This window comes from Pleurodeles waltl, chromosome 8 (genome assembly GCF_031143425.1).
Source record: "Pleurodeles waltl isolate 20211129_DDA chromosome 8, aPleWal1.hap1.20221129, whole genome shotgun sequence".
Taxonomy (NCBI): Eukaryota; Metazoa; Chordata; class Amphibia; order Caudata; family Salamandridae; genus Pleurodeles; species Pleurodeles waltl.
The window spans coordinates 540,782,508-540,797,881 of record NC_090447.1 but is presented as its reverse complement, the minus strand read 5'-3'; the positions used below and the strand labels follow the sequence as shown (position 1 = coordinate 540,797,881).

At 41.4% G+C, this 15,374-nt stretch overlaps 1 protein-coding gene across 1 annotated transcript in view; it reads right to left on the bottom strand.

Moving 5' to 3' along the window:
* CFAP47 (cilia and flagella associated protein 47) overlaps positions 1-15,374 on the bottom strand; it is a 2,216,809-nt gene that overhangs the window by 2,070,178 nt on the left and 131,257 nt on the right. The window contains exons 8-9 of the mRNA XM_069204610.1: positions 8,057-8,292; positions 691-880 (exon numbers count right to left, since the gene is read on the bottom strand). Of these exons, the coding sequence (XP_069060711.1) occupies positions 691-880; positions 8,057-8,292 (426 nt within the window). The remainder of the gene's footprint in view (positions 1-690; positions 881-8,056; positions 8,293-15,374) is intronic.

Here is a 15,374-nt window from a genome sequence, read left to right as displayed (position 1 = left end):
TAGAATACAAAATACAATTGAAAACTATCTCAGTCGCTAATAGGGCCTTTGAAGCAAGAGTCTAGTCTTGCTGCAGAAATGTTTGAGAAAACTTTGGTCTAACTATACCTTTCCATCCAGACAGTCAAACGTCAGTTAGTTCAAACTTCGAAGCAGGTCCTTATGTGTGCAGGACAACTCTCGAAACAACAAATCAATTCTGAGAAATCTAGCCTACAGCTCACTCTAAGAAAATTTTAAAAACTGCCCATCCACCAGCCTTAGACAGTAAGTAAGCACCCACAAGCACACCCTAATGAAGAATCATATTTGGTACTCCTCCTTTTTATTTTAATCTAAATCATGACCTTGTGTGTCAACAAGTCACTGACATCACCAATCAAGCTTAAATGCTTCTGCACACCCTTTGAATCATGAAGTGTTCTCAGGTGGTCATAAAGAGATATATTTGCTATTTTATGAAAGAAATAAAATAGGTGCTGGTCTTTTGTCTCTATATAGAACTAGAAACACATCCACCAACACAGTAATTACCTTGGTCATCAACTAATTCAGGTATATGTCTGCTGTTCGGACAACCCTCCTTCCCCAATCCCATTATCCATTTGGGATTCCTATCTAACCATCATTCATAGATAAAACCCAGGAGGCATAAACATCATGAAATATACAGGGGCTCTAATAACATACCAGGATTGAGTTTCATCACAATTTTCTTGGCAGCCGGCCTGCAAACTGCAAATAAATGAAGGCTTATTTGGTGGAAGGCTTTCATCTTCAGCTGCTGTGCATTATCTTCCATCACTGGACCAATTAGATCTATCATCTGCTTCACTTTAAAAGTTCCAACTTGGTGTGGCACAAAAGAAAGCATAACATCCTGTAAAGATGATAAAGATTTTTGTGAAGGTCGACATTAAAAAATGTAACAAACATGCTTCACAAAATGCTTTCAAAATTCAAAACAATGGCTCTATCATAAATTATTGTTGCTTCAGTTATAAATGCTTCTTGTTCCCTGTGTGCAACAAGGGAACCCTCAAAGAAAGTGCTGTTATTGGTTATTTTGTATTGTATCTTGGATTTGACATTTGTATCTTCCTACTTATTTTGTAAGCACACTTATGTGTTCCCGGTAAAACATCACAATAGCAAACCTCAAATAAATGTATAAATCAATAGGAAAATATTTTTATGTTTAGAGTCACTTTGCAATAGTTCACAGAGCTATTGTGCAGATGACTTGTGGAAATGAAACATAGAAGTGAACTTCCATACAGTGTTTGTTTAACAATCAAGAAAACAAAGAAAACTCAAAATATTTTTCAGTTCAGTGGAAAATTTAGATTATTGATAAGGCAAAAGGTGGCCCAGCGCTCTCCCACTAGTAGCAAAGCCAGGAGCCATGAAATACTATACTGGAGAACGCTCATTTACAATTTCAACAATGCACACACTTCAAACATATTTTCCAAATAAAGTGCCGCATGATGCACAGGACAGAAGAATAAACGATGCAACAATGTGGAGGCACTGCTGATTTTTGGTAGGTTGTCATTACCAAATATTCCTCATGGTCCTTCATATTGGAGATAAAGGGGAACTAATCGGAGGCTTAAGAGCTCCTCAAGACCGGACACTTCAGAATGGTGGTGACATCTTTAAAAAATGAGTTTAGAATCATCTGAAGTCAGCATAACTGATACTCATTTATGTTTAATCTTTGATGACAAGGTGGACTGATATGAGGCTGTGGAGAAGGTAGGTTATCGCTGTTTAGTGAAACATCATCTTGCGGAGTACTAAAAGCATTTCATATAGTGTGGCAGGTTGGTTTCCAAGAGTTGGGACTTGGCTTAGTGCCCATTCTCAGTTACCACAAAATCTGTTTATTCCTGGAAATGTGGGAGGAGATGACTTCATGCATTGGACATCTTATAGAAAAATCTTTGCTCGTAATTTTTACTTTGTGAATGTTTGTTGAACAGACACCTCACCGATCCCAAGTAGAAACAGAGGTTCTCCTAGAAGAGGTAGGAACTGCCCTCCAATTGAACAGTTCCCATTACTAACAGTTGCTGGGGACTTTCATGTGAGATTAAGGGATGCCTGGTCTCCTGATTGCTGGATGAAGCCAAGGGTGATCAATCAGTGCATCGCCAGTATGGATGAATCATCACAGTTTCAGTCACAGGAGGAAGTCAGTTAAATTGTGTTATGAAGAGCAAAGCTCTAAGAATGGTTTATGGTGGAGCCCCTTTGGATTCTCCTGTTTCAATTACACTTGTGGATAAAATGAGTCTTGTTGATGTTGCCAGTACTTAAGTGGAACCTGGTTGATAAACATGCAGGCAAATACTGTTACGTGATATAAAAAATATTGATAATCTGGCAAGTTACGGTGACCTCTAATGGCTAAAATTCCTGCAAGAGGCTCATTCAATAATTAATTCTACACGATTCTGGCTTATTTCCAGAATAGGGTTGAATGCAATAATATCCTAAGCAACTTGCAGAAGAGATTCATAGACATTCTGGAACCATTGAACATGTCTTGATGTTGTACCCGAGTTGAGTCAAAAAGAATGTCATGAAGAAATTTATCACATAACTTGCCTTTACCTATTCACAGCTGCCCTTTAATTCAATTAAGTGCAAACTATTTTGTTCTGCGTAGCAGGGCATGGGTGGATTTGAATATGGAGGAAGAACATAAGACCTTAAAATAAGGCCAACCAGTTACAAGTACTTCTGGTCCAGCAGGTAAACTGTCCCAAACAATGAAAGACACTTATGGTATGTAGATAGATATGAGCAAAATAACTCTGCATTCAAAAACAATTAGTCTTTGATTTACACCCGCTACTATGAAGCTTACTTGCAATAAAGTTCTCCAAGTTTCACTTGAGGCCCTTTGCTTCTTGGTGAATACAATATCCCATGTGATTCTTATTTTTGATTAAGTTGCAGAATGCATTTTTTTTCCCTTTTTTTTTAACCTGACCTAGGTCAGGAATGTGTAATGTTAATATTCAGTAAAGCAGACACTTCGAGAAATGTATGACTCAATAATAAGAGGTTAGATTTTGACTTTCCCATAGGCTTCTTTTTCATAAAATATAATAATGTATTAAAATGTTTATATTAATTCCCCCAAAAATGTTTTTGGACGAATAAGCAATCAGGTGTTATTTGTATACCGCGGCTTGTCACCCAAGTCGGTATCCAGGCACTTACTGCAGGCGTTTATTCAAAACCTCAGGTTTTCAGTCCATTTATGAAGTGGGTCAGGGAGCATAGGGTGCATTGCAAAGGTGGAGGGTGTTTTAGGCTTTGGCAGCAAGTTGGGAGAAGGGGCGTCCTCCAGCACAGCAGCGGCATATGCAGGGTATCTTTGCGAGGGCAATGTGTGCCAAGCGGCGGTTCCTGATCGGTTGGTGGAGGTGAAGACGGTTGTTCAGGTAGGAGGGTCTTTAGTTATAGAGTGCTTTGAAGGCATGGGTCAGGAGCTTGAAGTGGCATCTTTTCTGATAGAGAGCCAATGGAGGTCCTTTAAGTGCAGGGTGATGTGGGTTCTCTTGGCCAGGTTTAGGGTCAGTCTGGCAGCTGTGTTCTGGGTCGTTTGGAGTCTTTGCATGACTTCAGTGGTGGTGCCTGCATATAATGCACTGCCCTAGTGTGTTTTGCACTGCAATAGTTTCTTAGTTGAAATGGATGAGAAACATATGATCTAATGGTGTGATGCAAAGGCCCAACCATGAAGTGTATTGCTCTTATAATAGTCTAACAGTGGGACATCTCCTAAGATTCAACAAAATGTTTCATTCTAATGTTAATATCAGTAAAAAATGGTCTTTTGACTGCTTATAAGATAAAAGCTTTCCTGTTCCCATAAAGACACTGCAAGCTGATTGGATGAGCGGATTGAAGATGGAAACAACTTGTTTCAAATGTGGTATGAAACTCTAAATAACTTGGTGTGCCTAAAGTAGGCAGAAGACTCTTCATAAACCCTTTCCAGAGCAGTTTTCAGGCGCTTCTCAGATTTATTTTGAGAAACACATTAATTTTCCCTGCTTGAATCTATTCTGCTGTGAAACTGCAAGTTTCTTGAACCTCTCTTTATGGGATTTGCTGCCTTCATTAATATATGAGATTTGATGCTAAAGCTTTATACGTCCACTTCTGAAGTTTGGAAATCTTTATGAGTTTTAACATGCTCTTCTCCCTCATTCTCCATACTTAGAATAGACACATTTCCTTTATGGAACATGCTTCATGCACTTGCTCTGATGTTAATTGCTTATATTGATTAGCAACTGATTATTTCTGATGTTGATCAATAAAGATTTACTTACTAAAAGATTTTAAATAAAGCTTTGAAACTCACACAAACTCATCATTGATTCCCAAGAGACTGAAATTGAAACTGTGATGATTAGTTGATTTGATTTGCAGCTGATTAATTCTCACTTACTGCAAAGGTCTGTTGGCCTAGCCCGAGTAACAGCGAGGACTGCTGATTTGATTAGATGGTAAGATTATGCCGTAAACCAAATATTTAAATAAAATCCCTGCTCCACCAAAGTCATAAGCTGCCAACATTATACAACAAAATAAAAAATTGCTTATTCAGACCATTGTCCAGTTAGATCGCTAGATTGCAAATTCTTAGATTGTGGTCATTTCCAGCAATAGTGAGGTATGTTTCTGAAAGAGAAAATGACAAAACTATGTTTAGTGGAGTTGTGGGGGCACTGAATACCCCGTGATGTAATTTTTTGTAGTTTGTCTTAGAGAATACTCTTTTGTCCAACCACCACCTCAGCCTTCTCAGTGTGACCTGTATCACTAGAACCAATCTGCACCAGACTGAAGATAGCCAAATAGGCCGAAACCAGTCACAAGTTGCATGTATTCCAATTTAGAGAGGATCTGGCTTTACAGTTCGGACTGGTCTGTTATGGGAGCAGGACCAAGGCTTTTTTCCATATGGTTCAGTTTAATCTGAGGAGTCACGGTGCTCAAGAAATGATAGATTGTAATGCTGCCACAAGCGATCACAGTGGTTAGACTATTTAGCTTCCCCCCTCCATCACCTTCAGTGGATGTGACACACACCTTTGCAATAATAATAATACTATTTCAATCCATACTTCTTGCCCTCATACAAACAATAACATAAAAACTGCAAACAGAATCCCCTTCCAAAGAGTACAGACCAGCAGCCCAGCAAAAGGAAACCTGAAAAAAACGAAGAAAAAAAAAAACCCACAGTCCACCATACCCACATGCAGGCTTACTAAAAGGAGTCCACTTAAACTTATCACATACATCCATCCATCCATCCATCCATCCATCCTGTTATCTCGAAGCATGATCCAAGACCTCAATAACAAACCTATTAATGAAAATCCTGCACAGAGCACTAGGGCATAAACCTCGGATGGGGAGCTTAGCCTGGCCCTCATAGAAAGGAGACCTAGTGAGGGGTACAGGCACAGCCACATCAGCTACTTTGTGGCAGAACTACTGCATGTCTAGTATGTATGTCTTATTAAAGCAACATGTTCAAATGTACGTCAGTTTTTAATTAACATCATCCTTCAACAGTGAGTTTTCCATCAGGGTTCATTAAGATTTTTAGTGGCAAGGTCAGTCCATATCGTTCCATGGTACAGACTGGGTGAATCTGTTAGAAATGGGAGCAGGTGAGTTAGCATCATTGCCCTTATTTGTCTTAGAACATCTCATTTTCCTTGGTATCGGACAGCCCTCCAGCCACTCCCAAGACTTTTCCAATGAGTGCAGTTAAGGGGATTTTCTATGTTTGGCCACCCATAATTTTGGAGGGAAAAGCAGCATGCATTTCAGATTATCCTCAAGTAACCTAAGTTTACTGCACTACAGTTCTTTCTTTGTTGTGTACACACAGGGACATATTGACAAACTGCATTTTGTAGTATGTTTAGCAGTACTTCAGTAGTACTACCAAAACACTAAAAAAATAAATGCTATTCACAGTCTTACAAGTGAAAATCTCCTCCTCTCCTACCTTTTCTACTGAGAGAAAACCAAATGTGTAGGTTTTACTACTTAGTAGTAAACGCAGGCGGGACCAGAGGGGGTGGCTGGGAAAAAGGATATATTTACTACTAAATTAGAGGAACTTAAGGAGGCGTACGAAGGGTTTAGGGAAGGGTTTAAGAAGGGACAAACACCAACATGCAACACAGTAAGCCCGTTGCTATTCACAAACTGCACTTCTAAGTGATTAAAGTTAGAAAAAGGACCAAAAAACAGAAGTAAATTGCACTAAGCCAGAGCTGAAGTAAGTCAACCCCACACGGCTAACCACTGGTACTGCAACACCTTCCCATAAAAATAATGGAGGTAAGGAATTAACATAAAACCCCATAGGAAATAATGCAGAATTACATTATTTAAATATTTAAAAATATAAAAATAAAAGTGTAATCTAATGTTATAAAATATAGTGTTAGTGATAAAATACGAGAAAAGGGAAATTATTTATTAAACTTTATAATAAGTTAGTAAATATTTGTTTTTTATTAATGTGAATTATTTTTATGTGTATTTTTTTTACTATGCATTAGGAACTTATAAAACTGAGGCACAGAATTTATTGAAAGTAATTTAATTATATTTCAACAAAAATAAATGTTACATTAATTTATAAAATCACAAATGTTATAATATTTTAAATAAATAGGTTTTATTTTTAGAAGTGTGTGTTAACATAAAATTATATTTATTATTATTTTCTATGTGGTTTTATTTTAAGTCGATACCTCTTATTTTCTCTGAGAGGGTGTTGCAATACCAGCGGTTAGCCGTGTGGGCTGCAGTACTTAAAACTGATTCCTTTAGGCATTAGAAACTTGAAGCCTCATTACATGTTTGCCGGTCGGACAAGCTGACCGCCAAACTTGTGGGAAGGACGCCACCATCATACCGGCAGCACTCCCCCAGAGCGTATACAATGTTACTGTCGGGCTGACCGGTGGGAACATTGTATTATGTGTTCCCGCTCAGCTGACAAGCGGGAACAGGGCTGCAATACTCGCCTTGTCTCCTTTAAGGGAGCCGAGGCCAATACCGTACCAAACCAGCACCATCGGAATGCACACTGCATTCCGATGGTGCTGGGCAGGGAGACCCTGCAGGGGCCCCCATGCAGCCCCTGGCACTGGCTTTCTGCCAGTCATTCCATGGTGGGGACCCGGTCATGGAAAGGCTGGCAGAAAGATGAGTTGCAATCAGCCAGGCAGCACTGAGTTCAGCGCCCCCTGGCTGAGAAAAACACTATCCGTAGTCAGCCTGTTGGGAACCATGTTCTTGGCAGGGATGGCAGTCCCCTGGCAGGTCTGCCCACGAGGGTTATGATGTGGCAGGCGGATCGCCACAGTTGCGGTGGTCCGACCATCACCGGAGGCAGGCGGTCTTTGGACCGCCAGCCTCATAATGAAGTCCTTAGACTTGTAAATGTGTCTCCAAGGGGGTGGTGACATTTACATCTTCACTTTTTGAGTAACTTTACTCTCTGACTTTGTGAAAAGCCCAAAGTAGTAAAGCTTTGGGAAAGTGGTGTGATACTGTTATAGGACCATGAGGGCCAAGCCTCAGGTTCTCTCTGGTACCGCTGCTGCAAAAGTGTACCCCTTGAAGTCATCAAGGCACTGTCAAGTGGACAGATGTAGTGTTCAAATATGTTTGTGTGGCTCAGATGCTGCATTTACAGCAGAACAATGATTAGATTTCAGTGGGCACTCTGGAACTTTATATTTTCATGATCATGATCATATTATTAATTTCAGCAATCTTGCTGGCCATGCCCCACTTCCTCTCCTTTTGTTGATATTAACTTCAATTACCTTCGGCTTCTTAAAAAAAAAATCATAAGTGACCTTATCTAAATCACTAAGCATGCACAGCATTCCTAGCTTAATCACGATTACATATTAGTTAATACCTTTTCTATACAATATTGTGATGTTTTTTACAATAAAACCTTTGCTAAAAATAAACACATTACCTGAGAACAACCTGGCAAAATCTTTGATCTTGGAAAGAAAATCTGAAAATGAGGTATCTTGCGGATGTTTAAAGTCACAGGAAGAGACAGACACTCATTTTTTAGTGTACTAAGGATGTCTATGCGCTCTTCCATGATGCAGTCCTTAAAATCAAAGTATGGTCCTGGAGTGAAAGTTAAAGTGACAGGCAAGCCTGCGCCTCTTATAGCCAGTTCCACGTGTTGTTTTTTCTTTCCTGTAAGATAAAGAAAGAACAAATGGAAAAATAAAAATAAAAAAAAACAGTTGAACTTGAAATAAGCACGTTTTTTCCCGTATCCCAACTAATGTTCTCGCTCTTGTAAATTTGATCATTTTAAAAACAAAATTATTAATGAACAAGTACTTACCTTCGATAATGCATTATCTGGTAGAGACTATCTAGCTGCAGATTCCTTACCTTTGAATTCCCTGGCATCCGCTTTGAATCCAGAATCTTTTTGTTGTGCAATACCCTGGGCACGCTGTCGGGTGGTGTCTTCGGATCTGGGTGCGTCGTCTGTCTCTTTGTGGCTTCGTCAGCATTGTTGGAGCGGTCTGTGACGTCACAATGGCCTATAAAAGGCACCACCCCAGCACCCGTATGTCAGTTCTTTTATCCACAAAACTTCCACTACAGCTGCTCACCATCAAGAAAAGCCTTCTTCGTGGCAATAACATCTGCCAGGAGGGTGAGTGATATCCAGACCCTGTCATCCAAGGCTGCCATATTTCACTATCCATACAGATAAAGTGGTTCTCAGAATATCACCCTTCCCACCTTCTTTGCTCCCTCGCATCCCTCTAAGGAAGAGGAGCGATTCCATCGACTTGACCCAAAAAGAGCATTGTCGTTCTACCACGACCACACAAGAGTTTCGGGTGGGTGACCAACTCTTTGTGGGGTACACTGGAGCAAAGAAGGGTCGGGCAGTGCAGAAACAAACCATTTCACGCTGTGTCATTCACAGCATTAAGATATGCTACGCATTGGCCAGGAAGCAGCCTCCTGAGGGCTTGCGGGCTCCTTCTACCAGGGGCAAAGCTGCTTACACTGCGCTAGCTCAAGGCGTAGTAGTCCTGGAGAACTGTCAGGCGGCAACGTGGGTGTCCTTGCACACGTTTGCGAAACATTACTGCCTGGACAGTCAGGTACTTTGCCCGTTCAGTCCTGCAGTCTTTCTAGTGTAAGGAGTGGTATCCGCAGCCCACCGCCAGGAGGTTATGGCTTGGGTATCTATTCAAAGGTATGGAATCTACAGCTAGAAGTATCTATCAGATGAACAAGTTACTTATCTTTGGTAACACATTATCTGGTAAGGACTATCAAGCTGCAGATTCCTTACACCCACCCATGGCTCCCCACTCTGCGGATGTCACTAGTAGGGTTTGGGTTTATCCCATCTCAGGGCCCTAGTTTTGCACAGGCAAATGTTGGTTCTATCCATGGCTCTGCGCTTCTGGCGTGGAAGTGTTGTGGATAAAAGAACTGACGTATGCGTGCCGAGGTGGCATCTATATAGACGACTGTGACTTCACAGATGGCTCCAATGACGCAGATGAAGCCAAGCAGAGCCGGACAACGCACGCGGATCCGAATGACACCACCGATGACGCAGGCAGTGTATTGCTCAGCAAAAAGATTCTGGATTCGGAGCAGATGCCAGGGAATTGAAAGGTAAGGAATCTGCAGATAGAAGTCTCTATCAGAGTTTTATAAATTGAGTCATTTATGGATGAAACAAATGCCGACTCAAGTTACACAAATGTGCTTGCACTATTGCGCAAATGCCATCCAGCCTGTTTTTCAGTCAAATTAAACATATACCAAGTGGCACATTGCTTTTAAAGTCACGACTACAGTTGTTTGCACCATCAAGTTTGTGTAAAACTGAGCCCTTATGTTTTACCATGTCCGGTGTGATAAGTTTTTATTCTTTCACTCTGGGCCATGTAGAGAACCAACAGTTACTAATGGGTGACATAGTAAAACTTATTTTTTGTTCATTTGTGAACAAAAAAAAATGAACCACTATCCTAGATGTACAACCAAAGTTAAAGTGTGGACAGCGTTTTATTATTTGGTGTGGTTACTCTGTAATAAACTCATTACCTGTACTGGGTACAGTCAGATTCGTTTGAAAAATCTTAACTCACCCCTGAGTAGCTGCGGTTTAAAGGAACAAGCGTAAAGCATTAAGTAGTACCAGAACACCTGAATAAGAAAGAAACCAGACTCAATAAAAAAATGACACCAATTTATAAAAATAGGTTATATTTCATCTTTAAAATGATACCTCAATGACAAAAATCCACCGGAGCGTTCCAGAGATGTAAATTATTAAACACTATTTACTTTTCATTTGCAATTCAAACATTGGCAACTACTGAGATCAGCAGTTACTTTCGAAGCTTTTGAAAACTTTTACTGCGTTGCCAGCTACTACTCTGGCCCATTGTAGGTGCCCTACACTGCAGGGAGCAGGTCACAGAGGCCAATGAGGCATGGTGGGACAGTTACCTCACAGTCAAAGAAGTCTCCAGTCCAGTTCTAGGCTCTGTGGGCAAAACGCAATAGGCTAAAATGGAGTGGTCCTGATGCAAGGGTTGCAGGATACTGAAAATGCTTAACAATGCTGATCCAATGATAGGTGTCTTCCTGGTGCTACGTCTCAGTCCATGGTCAAGGTGGGGTGACCTTGGCCACAGGGGTTGATGTCCCACTAAGTCCGGCTGAAGTCCAGCCAAAAAAATACCTGTAACTGGTCTAGTGGTCTCCGGTTACAGGAAACCAGCGGTTCCCTTTTACTGGTGATAACTTCCATCCTGGGTGAATGAACTTCACTCCAACAACTCTCCTAGATTCAGCAGACTTTTGTACAACTTTTGAAGGGTTGAAGCATGGTTGCCCTGGCTGTATTGTGATAGTCAACAGCACTCAGGCATTTTTGACTACTGACTCAAAGCAGGCTTGTTCAGCTTTTGTGGCACTGTAGCTGTAACAGGAAGTCAGCCAAGTGGATCTGGGAGTGCCTTCATTTGTCTTGAGCTCAGGGATGATTTTTCCTCAAGTAGGGCACCATAGGCACAGTCCTCTGTTTCCTATTCCAAGGAGCAATCGGTGTAGTCCAGCTTTAGTGCAGCCTCTCTTTGAAGCAGCCTGAGAAAGCAGGGCTGTCTTTCAATCCACTCTTCAGTACAGAGGAGATGAGATGAGGTCTAGGTGCCACTTCATGCCCAGTTATTGCCCTCAGGGAATGTGGCAACTCCCACCTAGTGACGACTTCCTGTGAAGTTTGGCATCTAGGTATCCCAGAACTCACTATTCTGCCCACTCCCAAGATGGCAGAGCCCTGCGTGGAGCTCCCCTAGTCCACCCAAGAGGTGTGGCTACATGGGCGGGGCACATGCAAACAACAACAACAAAAAAAAAAAAACAGACTAACGACTGCCACTTCTTGTCCTCAGTGCCAACCTCTCTGCAAGGGAAAAACAAAAAAAAAAAGAGCCGCCCCTCGTGTGTGTCCTCCATTTGCCGTTCAAATGTGGCTTTTCCCTTGAAGCTCACCTTTTGGCCTCACACCCTGTTTGGCCTTCCTGTCAGAGAAAAGGCACACTTCTCCCAAAGGCAGGCCCTTTGTGTTCCTTCCTGAGTCATTTACACCTCCCTCCAGGAGTGCAGAAGACTGTCTCATGGCTAGCAACTGTAAATGGTTGCTGGAAAACTTTGCGCAGCAAAGTGGCTACTAACTAAAGTTGCTTCTTGTTTAAAAGATACATTAAATTCCACTTAAACATAAAGTCGGCTCTCATGCAACAATAGTTTTGATACCTTGAAATATCATATTTAATAGTTCCATTTAGGAGCTGGCACTGCGGAGTTGTCAAGTTGTAACCCTGTACTTGCCAATGGGGCTTTTCCACGGTAATAAACGTCAATGCAGGGTTTTTACTGTCAGGTCATATAAAGTTAAGAACTGTATGTCTAACTTATTATAATGCACCCTGCCTTTAGGGCTTAGTAGGCCTGCCTCAGGGGTGACTCAAACGTTAAAAAGAAAGGTTTGATCGTTGCCATTAATATAAATGGCAAAGTTGAGTTAGGAGTCAAAAAACGCTCTGCCAGCCACCGTTGGCGAGCTGGGAGTCACGCTTTGCTTTGTCATACACGTGGCGACACAAATGCTACAGTCAATGATGAAGTTTACCAGCATGAAGCACAAAACCTTTTTTGCTTTTTTCATTAAAACAATAACAAATTACAATGAATTACACATTCTATTTCACTGCTATTCAATCAGGGTTCATAATAGAATATTATAGAAATAATACAAGCCCACACTGAGCATATAAAGGGATTTCAAATGCTTAAAATGGTCAGTGGGGAATGGTGTATCCACTTAACACATCACACAATTTTTATTCATTGCCCATTCATTATTGGCAGAAAATGGATGCAGAAGTTGATTACTGATGTTAAAGGGGATAGCATGTCAACATTTCAGTTTCCAAAAGCAAACCAGTCCACAAGATCATCTTCAGGAACCAGAGATGTAATCCAAGCTAACATGGAAAATCCCCAGAGAAATCTAACACTAAATGTAAAACATCAAAGTAAACAAAAATGTAAACAAATATAAATGAAAACTTATGTTCTAAAGAGTTTATAAAAAAAGGTACATCCAAAGAGATTATCATAGATGTGCATCACTCACCAACCATGTGCTCATATGGCCAAATGCCAAAGCTGCAAGTACAATTTCTTAGACCCAAAGATGTGACTATATGCATCCAAAAAGTGACAACTCCAAATATGTGCTCCTATGTCAAACAAGAAGCTATGTACACTAAGGGCGTAATTTTCGAATTTGGTAGACAGGAAAGCCCGTCTGCCAAACTACTGACCGGGTGGTCGCAGCCTTAATCGCGATGACCCCACTGGAGTAAATACAAGTTTCATGCTAGGTCGTCGGGTGGAAGCCAGTTTCCACCCACCGGCCTAGCTGGAAACAGGCTACAGCATTGTCCCGGCTCATAGTTGAGCCGGTGGCAATGCTGTAGTTTGCAGGGTGTACCAGCGATGATGCTGGGCACAGAGGCCCATGTACTTGGCATGGGCAGTGCAGTGCCCCACCTGCAGGTTTCTCTGCCAGCATTTTACCGCCATGAAAAGGCTGGTGGAGAACAAGGTCGTAATCCGCAGGGCAGTGCTGCCTTGGTGGATTACCATCTCCACCACGGCCAGGCCACCAGGATCATGGATCCTGGTGGTGCTGGCTGTTCCCCTTTGGTCTGACCACCAGGGTTTTAATGTGGTGGTCAGACCGCGACAACAGTGAAGGTCCTGACCACCACCCCGAGTGTGGCGGTCTCAAGCCCACCACACTCATGAGGTCCTAAGTGAAACCAAATTGCAACTAAAACCGCTTAAAAACAACTTCTAAATATTCATCTTACGTAGAGATTAGAATAATAAAAGACCCCAATCTTGCATTATATCTCAAAGCTTATTGTAAAAACAATGCTTACTTCAATATATGCAAAGTTATACTTATTTGAAAATCCTCCTAACTAATCAGAATCTGTAAAATACACAGATATTTCATTTACAATTTGCAAGGTCAAAAATAAGTCAATACCAGATTTCGACTTACTACTCTGTGATTGTGGAACACAAGGAGAGAATGGTATCAGTACACACCAGGATACAGGCAAACCAGGAACCAGTACTAAGAGTGGTAGATCAAACTATGACCAATTCTGAAACGGTCTCAATTTTTCATCTCTCATAACATTTGTTAGTTCCCACTGAACTAGATGTTTTAAGTTGAGGTATGTCATTCGTACCTACTTACAAAACTGAGGCCTTTTCCACAAACATTGAGTTACTCTGCTTTTTGTTAGATCTATTGGACCCAAATACTAATTTTGAACATTCTCATTACACCTATGATAGATACTCCTGGGCTAAACTCTCCATCCACTTTCTATCCACCTTCTGATAGGATGTCTAAAGAAATCATAACTTTTGAAAATGTGATACTAACAGAAATTGATTTAAACAACACAAATGTTATTTGTAACATGACAAAATCTCAAAGTACTGCATTAAAAACCTTATTATCATGCAGAGTGTTGGAAACAGCCCTTTCTGCAGGGTCATCCCAAGATTTGTTGCTTTCCTGCTCCCGGTTTCCTGACCTTGTTTTTGTTGGCTTTAAGATTCTGAACACTTTACCACTGCTAAAGTGCATGTGCTTTCTGCCTAAAACATGGCAACATTGGCTTCTCCCCAAATGACTCATTTAGTTTACTTGTAAGTTCCTAGAAAAAGAGTACTATATGTGTCCAGTGCCGCCTGTAAATGAAATCCTACTGGTGGGCCTGCAGCACTGATTGTGCCCTCCTACTACAGTAGCCTTTCAAACATGTCTCAGGCCTGCCACTGCAGAGCCTGTGTGTGCAGTTGTAAACTGACATTTCGACCTGGCAAGTAAACCCACTCACCAAGCCCAAACCTTCCTTTTAATTACATATGTCACCCCTGAGGTAGGTCCTTGTAAGCCTCAAGGGCAGGATGCAGTGTATTTGAATTGTTGAACATGTACATTTAAGTTTAACATGTCCAGTTAGTGAAAAACTGCTAAAGTTGTTTTCCACTACTGCAAGGCCTATCTCTCCCATGGGTTAACTTTGGGGTTACCTTATAGCATCTTTTAAGTGTGACTTCTAATTGGGGAAATATAAAAATGTGGAGTCTGGTGTCCTGAATTCACAATTTAAAAATCACAGCTTATGGTGAAGTTGAATTTTAAATTGTAAGTCTGAAAGTACCACGTTTAGAAAGTTGCCATTTTCTTACTTTAACCATTCTATGCCTCTGCCCATTTCTGAATGCACGTCTGGCGTGGATGACAGGTGGGTTGTGTATTCCCTCTATACAGTTACACACAAAGGGAGCTAGGGTGTGACATTTGCATCCTGATGGCCCATCACCAGGCTGCAGAGTGTTTGAAACCAGGGAAGGAAAGGCAGGGGCCTTGTGCATTCCAAATGTCTCTCTTTGAAGTCTCCCCCACTTCAAAAGCACATTTGGGTATAAGTACTGGACCCAAATCCCACCAAATCAGAACTCTACTGGAGCCAAGGGCATTCTGCTAGGAAGAAGAACAGCTGTGTTGCCAGAAGGGACTGCCACTCTGCAGCTGCATTGATGTGCTGGCCTACTGCTTGCTGTGTGCTGCTCGGTAGGACGGACTGCAGCTTTGCTTTGTTGGCTTGCTGCCTGCTGCTTCTTGC